At 41.5% G+C, this 12353-nt stretch overlaps 1 protein-coding gene across 1 annotated transcript in view; it reads left to right on the forward strand.

Annotated features, from left to right (window-relative positions):
• Positions 1-12353, forward strand: part of CELSR3 (cadherin EGF LAG seven-pass G-type receptor 3) — a 151561-nt gene that overhangs the window by 119806 nt on the left and 19402 nt on the right. The window contains exons 35-38 of the mRNA XM_087885169.1: positions 8636-8775; positions 10689-10900; positions 11509-11673; positions 11765-11917. Of these exons, the coding sequence (XP_087741295.1) occupies positions 8636-8775; positions 10689-10900; positions 11509-11673; positions 11765-11917 (670 nt within the window). The remainder of the gene's footprint in view (positions 1-8635; positions 8776-10688; positions 10901-11508; positions 11674-11764; positions 11918-12353) is intronic.

A 12353-nucleotide genomic window follows, 5' to 3' on the forward strand; every position in this document is an offset into this window, starting at 1 on the left:
GCGGTGAACAGCCAAGTAAAAACATCAAGTACAAATATTAAAATACAGTTAAAATATATATATATAAATTTGGCCCCATTAATTAAAAATAATAAACAAAACACTTAAAAAATTAGGCCAGCCCGGCTTGCTGGAAAAGGAAGGTTTTAAGGGCACGGTGGAAGGCACTGAGGTCTTGGATTCTCCTTATCTCTGGAGACAATTGATTCCAGAGGGTAGGTGCCCCCACAGAGAAGGCCCTCCTGCACTGTTTGGCTGATGGCACCCCGAGGAGGCCCTCTCTGTGGGAGCGCACGGGTCGATGGGAGGTCGTCGGTGGCAGCAGGCGGTCTCGAAGATAGCTAGGCCCTATGCCATGGAGTGCTTTAAAGGTGATAACCAACACCTTGAAGTGCACCCGGAAGACCACTGGGAGCCAGTGCAGCTCGTGCAGGAGCAGTGTTACATGGGAGCGCCATACTGCTCCCGTCACTACCCACGCTGCTGCGTTCTGGACCAGTTGGAGCCTCCGGGTGCTCCTCAAGGGGAGCCCCATGTAGAGAGCATTGCAGTAGTCAAGGCGAGAGGTGACGAGGGCATGAGTGACTGTGCACAGGGAATCCCGATCAAGAAAGGGCCGCAACTGGCGGATCAGGCGAACCTGACAAAAGGTCCCCCTCGTTACAGCCATCAGATGTTCCTCCAAGGACAGCTGCGTATCCAGGAGGACTCCCAGATTGCGAGCCCTCTCAGTGGGGGCCAACGACTCACCCCCCAATAGTCAGTGATGGAGTCAACTGACTATATTGGGATGCCAGGAGCCACAGCCACTCAGACTTGAAAGGGTTGAGTCTGAGCCTGAGGGTTGAGCCTGAGACTGTTCCTGTTTATACTGTAACTGCTATTCTAATAGCAAATCCTTCATAAAAGTTATTGCATTACATTCTTGATTAAATTATCTTTCCATTGATATATAATTTTATAGTATTCTACTCCAAAAAAAAAGTGGTGTTATTAGCTAGTTTTAGAAAATACACTTTTCCAAAAGGTTTCCACAATTTTGGCCACTACTGTAGGATGGCTTCCTCAATTAGGTTTTGACATGTTCACAAAGCATAATCAATATGCTTAAAAAAAAGTTGCCCAGAGGGGATTCAATAAAGTTCCTATGCACTAGCAGAATTATGGCAAGGAGGTACTTTTAGGGAGGGGTTTGCCTTATGGTTGCATTTTCAAAGGGAGATGCTTTCAAAATGATTTTTCTCCCCTGAGTTCTGTGGTGTTTAATCGAATTGATTGTCCCCTTCTGATTCCTGGATCTGGTCAAACTCCACATATTCTCAGGAATGCATATCTAATACATCTCAGTTTGGAAGGTAATAATTAATGAGATCAGAATATTAACTGAGACCATACTTAGGATTCGATGATTCATTCTTTCCTTGCTTTTGGCAGAGGAAAATCTCTCTTCCAAAGTTGATATTTGCTTCCAGCAGAATTCTGTACATTTTCTGTTAAAGTGAAAAGTATCTCTTCAAACCAAACTCTTATTTCAAAATAGAGCTGTTCCCTCACATCTTCAGCAGAGCAGGAAAAAACGAAATGCCTTCCCTTGCCTACTCTGACAATTCGCTATCAGGTTCCATCACTACCACCAGAAACAGCATCACCTGGGCAGCAGATGCTCATGGCATTATAACTGCTTGAAGCCATCCAATCAGGGCTAAAGAAGCTCCTTAGATGAGAAGCGAAACGTCTTCAGAGAAAACCCAGAAAGTCCAGGTGGCTCTTGAAAAAAAAGCACCTTTGGGACAACCATGACTTGGATGACGGAGAATCACCATAGACAACTGTTAGAAGAGTTCTTTTACCTACAGATTTTTATTTCTTTCTTGGAATTCCAGTTGCCTTGGTCCTGAAATGCAATGGGAAATTTTGAAAACCAAAATGCCTTAGAGAGCAATGTCTATGCATTTAGTCATTTGTCCTTTCTGCCATGCCTTAAACTTCCTTTGGATAACATTTAGTTTCCAGAAACAATTGGAGGGAGGGAGGGAGGGAGAGACAGAGACAGAGAGAGACAGAGATCAGTATTTCAGTGCAGAATAATGGGTCTTCAGCTCAACCAGGATCATTAATAAGACATCCGGGTGTAAAATGATTGCTAAGTAAATTACAACATGTAACATCTTTTATTCAACCAAACACGTCTTCAACTAGTGAGTTTAACATTAGTAAATCAGAATATCTAGTCCTAGTCCACATGCTACCATATAAATGCATGCATGTTCCTCTGCAATCATCTATTATAAAGTACGCCTGAGAATTATTTCTGCTACCGGTATAAATACTAGCCAATGTGATTGAAATAGACACTTTCTTTCCCAATCTTTTATTTTTTTAAAAAAAGTTTTATGCTCCTAACTGTGGCATAATGTACTACTCAAAGTTATTTGTTACAGGGAGAAATGTCTGTATTCTATTCTTCACTGAAGATGAAATCTTATATGCATGCCAGTTGCTGTGACATGTGTGCGTGTGTATTTTGAAGTCTTCTTCTTCTTCTTCTTCTTCTTCTTCTTCTTCTTCTTCTTCTTCTTCTTCTTCTTCTTCTTCTTCTTCTTCTTCTTCTTCTTCTTCTTCCTCTTCCTCTTCCTCTTTCTCTTCTTCTTCTCCTCCTCCTCCTCCTCCTCCTCCTCCTCCTGCTGACTTTAAATATGAAGCAACAGGAAGAGAGGGAGGAAGGCTGGCTCAAAGTGGCTACTCTGCAAAATTGCAAGATAAGCTGCTTGCCTCTCTTGCTGCTTCCAGTGGTTTCTTAGGTCGACTTCAGAAAGTCCATTTGGGTTTCAGTGAGTTGGGCCAAACTGAGCTCAGTCCAGATCATGGCTATTGCAAGACCTGAATGATCATTTCTCTGCTTCTTGCCTTTCCCATCCATGTAGTGAAGGCAAGCCTTTGCTATTAGTCTGTGCACCTTTCCTTTGCTTTCCCAGATGCTTATACACAAAGATGTTATCACAGCCCTTCCCAAATTACCTGACAGTAAACCAGACCCTTACGTTTTGTTTTCCCCCTTTATTACAGCATTGTTGTTCTGATGCTACAATAATCAAAGCAACAGAATACTAGGGTTGTTGTTATGGATAAAATAGGAAGAAGAAGGAGCAATCTGTATCTTTGCTCTTTTGAGTTATTTATAAAAATAATGAAGGTGGGATATAAACAAACAAACAAAAATAACATATTATACTTTCCTTTTTATGATCTTCTATAGTCCAAGTGAACTCTGTGGCACACAAGAATTGATATTTAAGCTTTATAGGAACAAAAGTTGCAATGCCCCTTGCAAAATTGCAATTTACAGATTTTTGTAAAAGAATAGAATAGAATAGAATAGAATAGAATAGAATAGAATAGAATAGAATAGAATAGAATAGAATAGAATAGAATGGAATGGAATGGAATGGAATGGAATGGAATGGAATGGAATGGAATAGAAATTGGAAGGGGCCTTGGAGGTCTTCTAGTCCAACCCCCTGCTTAGGCAGGAAACCCTACAACACTTCAGACAAATGGTTATCCAACATCTTCTTAAAAACTTCCAGCGTTGGAGCATTTACAACTTCTGGAGGCAAGTTGTTCCACTGATTAATTGTTCTAACTGTCAGGAAATTTCTCCTTAGTTCTAAGTTGCTTCTCTCCTTGATTAGTTTCCACCCATTGCTTATTGTCCTGCCCTCAGGTGCTTTGGAGAATAGTTTGAAATAAATAGTTTAAAATAAAGGACATGGAAGGACAGGGGGGTGGGAAAGGAAGGAGAAGATGCCTCACCCAAGCTGGGCAGAGTGCCCATTGGATGTGGAAAAGGTTGCAGTGACTGTTCAGAAAACAGAAGGGGGTGTGTGTCAAGTACTGCAGCCAGTTGGAGGTGAGGCTGTCACTAGAATGGAACAAAGGCTGTTTTTCTTCTGAAGGGTTTGAGACAGCTGGGGTCAACCAAGGCCAGTTTTGAATCAGAGCTGGAAAACACAAGACAGGGGCATTTGCCCTGAGCTGGAGACGGGAAAACGATGGCATCATCCTTTCTTGGACTTAGGAAGCTATAAGTGGTTTCTACCAAGCAGCAAGCATGGCTTAACCCTCTGTCTTCTTTCCTTCCTGCTCAAGAACCATTTCATTTATATAACTACTTGGATACCTACCAGTTATTTTAAAACATATCTCAGGATTTTAAAATGTCGGGTTCTATTTTTTAAATGAGCTCTTTATTTAAAAAATTCAAGATAGAACTCAAAGATCCTGGTTTCAATTCTTTTTTTTCCCGAACCAGCAGATCATGTTTATTATGAGTTTTGTTCCTTTGCTTAAATTATATTGCAATGCAAACTCTGGTTGTCTAAGATAAAATTTAAGAACTCAGAATAGAAAATGACCCAATTTTTTTTAAATCACATTTTTATTTTGTCGTGGCTTCATTAAACACATGGGTTTGTTAAAACACATGGCTGTGTAAACACAAACAAATTTTAAATTATTTTAATTGATGTTTGTCTTGTGCTTTTAATAGGCTGTACACCTCCCTGAGTCCTTTGGGAGAAGGGCAGTATAAAAATAAAATTATTATTATTATTATTATTATTATTATTATTATTATTATTATTATTATTATTATTATTAAACACACATACGTAACTACAATAGGCAACACCAGTCATCGCTAAATTAATGTCAACCTCACAGGTTCCACTAACTTCAACTTCCAACTTTTTAAGCTTTCCTGAGAAGCCAGCAGGGTTGGGGCCGACCCAGTGGTGGGATTCAATTTTTTTTACTACCGGTTCTGTGGGTGTGGCTTGGTGGGCGTGGCAGGGGAAGGATACTGTAAAATCTCCATTCCCTCCCCACTCCAGGGGAAGGTTACTGCAAAATCCCCATTTCCTCCCGATTAACTCGAACTCGGGAGGCAGAGAATAGTCAGAGGTGGTATTTACCGGTTCTCCGAACTACTCAAAATTTCTACTACCGGTTCTCCAGAACTGGTCAGAACCTGCTGAAACCCACCTCTGGGTCAACCAAATCTTGGTAGTTCCTCCTCTGGAACATTAGTATTGATGGCGCTTCTTCTTCTCTTCCTAGTCCCAAAGCTGAACCACAAAACAGGTGGGATCGCTGAGGTGGGCATGGAGCCAGGTCACTCTGAGGCAGAAAATGCAGGTGAAGTGCTGAGTGAGTCTGAGCTAGAGAAGATCGGCCTGAAAAAACAGATTTTACGGGTGTCACTTTCCACCCAGATCAGGAAAATAAGGTAAAGTATTGCGAATCCATACTTGGAGCATGAAAAATCAGGAAAGCATGTTTTAGATTATGAAAAGAAAGGGCCTTGGGAAACATGAGGAAAGTAAGCTGTTGCTTCTGAATGGCAGATGCTTGGAGGGGAATGATGACAGAATACAGGTGGTCCTTGATTTACAGCAGTTCATTTACAACAGTTCAAAGTTACAACAGTTCCAAGTTACAACAGCACTGAAAAAAAATGACATAATCGTTTTCACACTTACAACCATTATAGCTTCCCTATGATCATGTGATCAAAATGTGGACGCTTGGCAACTGACTCATATTTATGACGGTCACACTATCCTGGGATCATGTCAGTCCTCTCACCACTCCTGTTCAACATTTATGTGAAGCCGCTGGGTGAGATCATCCGTGGGGTGTGGTGTCATCTGTACGCTGATGATACTCAGCTGTACATCTCCATCCCAAACCACCCCAATGATGCCCTTGAAGTGATGTCCCAGTGTCTGGAGGCCGTGCGGGTCTGGATGGGGAGGAACAGCTTCGACTCAACCCTTCCAAGACCGAGTGGCTGTGGATGCTGGCATCCTGATATAGCCAGCTGGTGCCATCGCTGGCTATTGGGGGCGAGTCATTGACCCCCACAGAGGGGGTTCGCAACTTGGGCATCCTCCTGGACACACGGCTGTCTTTAGAAGAGCATATGATGGCCATGGCCAGGGGGACTTTTTATCAGGTTCGCCTGATATGCCAGTTGCGCCCCTTTCTGGATCGGGATTCCTTATGCACAGTCACTCATAATCTTGTCACTTCCCGCCTGGACTACTGTAACACTCTCTACATGGGGCTCCCCTTGAGGAGCACCCGGAGGCTCCAACTGGTCCAGAATGCGGCCGCGCGGGTGATTACGGGAGCAACATGGTGCTCCCATATAACACCTCTCCTGCGCGAGCTGCACTGGCTCCCGGTGGTCTTCCGGGTGCGCTTCAAGGTGTTGGTTCTCACCTTTAAAGCACTCCATGGCTAAGGCCAGGGTATCTACGAGACCACCTTCTGCTACCGATAACCTCCCACCGGCCAATATGCTCTCACAGAGAGGGCCTCCTCAGGGTGCCATCAGTCAAGCAATGTCGGCTGGCGGCCGCCAGGGGGAGAGCCTTCTCTGTGGGGGCACCCGCCCTCTGGAATGAGCTGCCTCCCGGAATACGACTGATCCCAGATCTCCGTACTTTCCGTAAGGCCCTGAAGACGTTTTTATTTCAGCAAGCCGGCCTAGCCTAATTAGGTTTTTTATGGGTTAGTTTTTAATTGTATAGCTTTGGGGTTTTAAATTGGGGGCCGATTGATTTAATTTATTTTAGCTATCTTAACTTTTATATTGTATGTATTTTAATTTTGGCTGTTCACCGCCCTGAGTCCCTAGGGGGAGAAGGGCGGTATATAAATTCAAATATAAATAAAATAAATAAATAAAATGTGATCACCTTTTGCAACCAAAGTCAATAGGGAAGCCAGATTCACTTAACAACCGTGTTACTAATTTAACAACTGCCATGATTCACTTAACAGCTGTGGCAAGAAAGGTCGTAAAATGGGGCAAATTCACTTTACAAAATGTTTCACTTGGCCACAGAAATGTTAGGCTCAGTTATGATCATAAATCAAGAACTACCTGTATGGTCGTAAGTCAAGGACAAAGGAACACATTGCCCTCAATTCTGAGGGAACAAAAGAACAGTATGCAATGCTATAGTATATAAATGGTTTCCCATTCATGAAATTCTTTGGTCTCTCTTTTATGTTTAGACGTTTGTGCTATTACTCAGGTGATTCAAACAATCCTACCAATTCTCAAGATCTCCCTAATTTGGGGAAACCCTGAAGTTTGTACAAACAGAAACTATTTCTAGACTAAGTGGTTTGACCGTGGGGGTAGAGAAAACAAAAAACTGAACTGGAGAGAAGCGTAAACATCACGAAAGAGGGTATTGTGGACTGACTGGAATCGGGAACACTAATATAGTATTTCATACTGTAAACATTAGGTTCCAGGCTGTGCTCCATAGAGAGCATGCCTCAGAAAAAGAATCGCATGGCGCATCCAAATATTTAGAAAGCTTGTATATAAGAGGAAGTGAGATGGGATTTTTAGCTTTCTCTTTACTGCTCTCTTGCAAGGCTTCCTCTGTCTGCAAACATTCAAACTTATCAGATTTTCTCATGCGTTATATATACATGTGTGCGTATAAATTGCATATGTGTGTGTGTGCTGGCACACACACATATATATATGCATTTTGGTTTACAAAGTTAAAAAAATCTGAAACAATATAGAAAAAAGAAAGAAGGAAGGAGGGAGGGAGGGAGGGAGGGAGGGAGGGAGGGAGGGAGGGAGGGAGAGAGAAAGGTGTTGAAAACAACAGGAAGCCAAAAAGAAAAAGAAAAAATACTTAAAGAAGTGACTTCAATCTTCTTTCTTGCAATTATAGACAGATTTGAAACCCTTTCCCCCCTTCTAAATTAGATAACACAATTCCCTTGTCCCCATATTCAACTCATATTAATCCGTAAATGAAGGATATGTGGTATTTGCTCTCTCTCTATATATATATATTAAATAAGCTAGTTTTTTGGTCTGTTTTGCCTCAACAAAGATTGCAGTTTTGTGTCTCTCCAATGTTACATAAAAGACAAAAGAAAGTAACCTTGAAAGAACTTGAGGTAGACATTCATTGACTTTCTTCTTTACATTTTATTGGTAATATTTCATTGTTGTATTTCCCTGGCTAACTTTGTTGCCTAAAAGGTCTGGGAAAGTATGTTGGATTTTATATGAAGAGATGAAGCTGCCACAGATGGAAGTGTCCATTTGGGCCAGCACCGGAGAACTAGCACTGTTCAGCTCCTCCCAACCCTTTTTTTTAAATATGATTCTTTGGATTGTAGCTAACTATTTTTGCCAAGGGCTAGAGCAAAACCTTGTCTAACAGCTGCATGCTCTGCTGCACTTTTAGAATAATAAAAAAAGAGAGAGGTGGAAAGGTTGTGGCTATTTGTTGCACACAATTAATTAGGAGTAGGTGGGGCAGCTCCACCTCTGTTTTTAGCCATCAAAATGTCCAGAATTCCAATACTGCAACTCTGGAATTTGATCTTTTTACTGCAGAATAATGTGGCATGGCCATTGTGTTCTTTCTCTTGAGTGCACATCTCTGACAGATTCTGGGAATGATGCAGAGATTTACCTCATGGAATGGAACAGATTGCCAGTTCTTTGCTCCACATCCCTCAAACTCCATGTAAATTGAAGACCCTGCTTTCCTCTTGCAAAGGTCTTTGTCCATCTCTTTTCCAGATGCTCAGGATCAACTGCAAAGAGCTTGCTATTTCGATTCCTGCCCATCCTTAGCTGGTTGCCACGCTACCCAGTCAAAGAATGGCTATTAGGGGACATCATCTCAGGATTCAGTGTGGGAATTATGCATCTCCCACAGGGTATGTTATCTGAGATCTTCTTGTGAGTCCTGGGATCTTGAGAAACAAAAATACCCTCTGACCAACTATTGGCCCTCTTCCTTGATCTCGCCAGTTGGAATTCTCTGACTGACAGGTTCTGTCAGAGAATTTCTGATGCTAAAGCTATAGTCATCAATGAATGATAGGTAGAAATAGGCACAGAAAAGACGTTGGCAAGCCGTACCCTGGCCCTGCTAGATTTCACGGTCAAAATTCAATAGCAATATGATTGACTTCAGCAGGGTGAACTTGGCTTGGTTTTTATAGAAATTGTAGGAAGCCTCTGGACATAATCCTTCACAAGTCATGCCATCTTGCTTTCTCTCCACAGTGATATAAATGAATTACTTCTAAATTTCCACATTGATTTGGGCTATTTGGAAAAGGCTGTTTAAGGATGGAAATGAAGGCAATTTGTTTTCCAGAGGCTTTCAATTCTTCTTCTATTAATCACACCAAATCTAGGAACATGATAAACCTGGAAGTCCCAACCTACTTTATTCTTCTGGTAAGAGTACCAGAAGCTGTTCCAGGTGGTTATAGGATCAAATTGTAGCTCATTCTCCTAGGAAAATGTCCACTTCTGCTGTAGGAAAATCTACTGGAAATCTGTCTTGGCTTTTGCATCATTATTTTTGAAAAAATGGAATTGATTCGTTTAAGGAAAAAAACCCTTTGAGAAAAAAAGGTATTTAATGGGAAAGGACTGCAGATGTAAGGTGTATTGATCTGGGGCTTATGAGAATTGTGGCTCAAACATCTGGAGAGGCAGTATTGCCTACTCTTGTCCAAAGTATTTGAGACACATTAGCAAGTTGGTGGAAAATTATAGGAGGAGGCCATAAACATTTCCTATACAAGTGCTTGATGGGTGAATAGAACTAGAATAAGTGAAATAAAAATGAAGTGTTAATGACATGTGAGGTAACTTCCACTTCTATTTTTCCAAGGTTTGGCATATGCACTCCTAGCAGGGTTGCCTCCAGTCCATGGTTTGTATTCAGCCTTCTATCCAGTTCTGGTGTATTTCTTATTTGGGACATCCAGACACATTTCTGTTGGTAAGCAGAGAATGCTACTTTAGATGCCTGATGGGATCACATTTACTAGAGGTAGAACATCAATGGCACCACTAGCGATGAACCGTAGGACTAGTTTGGGAAGCCCCCAAAAGACTTACAGAAAGATTATCAAAGAAAGCACTTATTTGGACTATTGGAAGCCATAGCTGCACAGATATCCTTTTTAGACTCCATTTTTAAAATGTGCTGCATTTTCCAATTGGCTGGCACAGTACTTTCTTCACGTTAAGCAGAAAAAGTTTTGCAAGCAGAAGAGCAGTAGAGGGGAAGTGAGGAGGGCCACAACAGCAGGAAGAAGAAGTGAGGGAGGGGAGATTTAGACCAATGATAGCACAGAAGGAAAATGAGAGAGCAGGAGCTTCAAAGAACTTTAAATTTGGCAGCACTTAAACATAATACTGGATAGTGCATCTCTATTAACACATTTTGCAACACATTTATTTATTTGCCCAATTGATATAAGCTTGTTGTATCATATTATATTTACCATGAGCCATGGTGGCGCAGTGGTTAGAGTGCAGCACTGCAGGCTACTTCTGTTGACTGCCAGCTGCCTGCAATTTGGCAGTTCAGATCTCACCAGGCTCAAAGTTGACTCAGCCTTCCATCCTTCCAAGGTGGGTAAAATGAGGACTCAAATTGTTGGGGGCAATATGCTGACTCTATAAACTGCTTAGAAAGGTCTGTAGGGCCCTGTAAAGCAGTATATAAGTCTAAGTGCTATTGCTATTGCTGTTGCTATTGCTATTAACATGGTCTAAGAAAATAGACATCCTTTCCAAAATCTTTTGAATCAGAAGAAGAGATAAAAAGATTCACTCAAACCTTGGATTTTTTTTCCCACAGGTCCATTTGCTGTAATTTCTGTGATGTTAGGAAGTATGACAGAGTCACTAGAACCAAATGGAAAATATCTGGAAGTGATCATTGGCACCAATAAAACATTTGTCAATGAGATCCGGAGGGATGCAGCCCGGGTAGAGCTGGTAGCTGCAGTCACCTGTTTAATGGGCCTATTCCAGGTAAGAGGCAGATAAACATGCAGTAAAAACCTGTTTATGTAAACTGAATCAATACCTAAAACCTGAAAATAAGAAATATTGAATTTGCTTTGATACTAAGGCTGAAAGTGTTGGTCTTACTGTTATTAGGCAGGATGGAGGTAGCTGCAGTTAATGTGGATAGTGACACAGGTATGTTCGAAGGCAGTTATTTGCAGAGGAAATTAACAGGAGATGAGGGAATCCACAGGAAGAAAAGGGAAGCATGAACAGGCAAGATGTATGGTGCATATGCAGAGACTTGTGAAGAGTGAAAAATGCCATCTCCTGAATAGTTAATAAGTGTAAATTCTAAGAGCTGCCGATTGCCCATTGTGGGTGACTGAGTAGTGGGTAGATGCTTCCTGCTAAGTAAACAGTCTGAATTAAAAAATAGCTTGATCCCAGGGAACGCACTGGCTTCCAAATTATTGAAACTTTGCTTGCCTGCTTAGCAATAGTTAAGCATTTGTTCTGCTTTCTGTGTCATTGGCTTTCTGAGCTAATGATGTCTTAAGAAAAATGCGCTAGAAAATCCCAGAAGAGTTTCAGTTTCGGCAGATGTAACTTCACCAATGATCTGTTTTTAGATTGCCCTTGGCCTGCTGCAGTTTGGATTTGTGGCCACCTATCTTTCAGAGCCCTTGGTGCGAGGCTATACCACAGCTGCTGCAGTCCATGTGCTGGTTTCCCAGCTAAAGTATGTCTTTGGAATCAGCCTGGAAGAGAAATCTGGACCATTGTCACTGATCTATGTAAGTACAGGTAGACACACAGAAGTTGAGTTTCATCAGTATTCTTGTGTCTCCAAATTATGACTTCCTCTATCTTGCTATTTTCCCACAGACCTTTGTGGAGATTTGCTCAAAATTACCTGGCACTCACACTGGTACTGTGGTCACTGCCTTGATCTCCATGGTTGTCCTTTTGCTCATCAAGCTACTCAATGACAAATTTGATAAGAAGCTTCCAACACCTATCCCCATTGAACTTCTCACGGTAACTTGTTGGGCGATGTTCCAAGTTCATTGGTTTGCTTGTTTTTTCCCCTAAAATGACAATGGAACAAAATACAACCAGCAGTGCAGAAATCTTGACATAATCTGTTAAATCTGTTAACATTACAAGAAAAAACTAACTAGCTTAATACCTCCCAAATATCCTCCAAAGGTCTAATTAGTAAAACAAGATGAAAACTTCACGGAAATAAAATTGTTGGCATTACACTCAGTGGAAGGTGAACGTTGGGCTGTTTATAAGGAAAATGCGCCATAGTTTAGCTGCCACCAGCCCCAAAAGTATGTCTAATGTGCTTTACACAGCTACCCATTTCACAACTGCAACATGACATATATTCAGTAACGGCATATATTGACATATTTTCAATAGTGGAGGAATGAAGATGGAAATATTTTACTCCTTAGCCACGTGTTTA

The sequence above is a fragment of the Pantherophis guttatus genome, chromosome 2 (assembly GCF_059756535.1).
Source record: "Pantherophis guttatus breed Tessera chromosome 2, ASM5975653v1, whole genome shotgun sequence".
Classification (NCBI taxonomy): Eukaryota; Metazoa; Chordata; class Lepidosauria; order Squamata; family Colubridae; genus Pantherophis; species Pantherophis guttatus.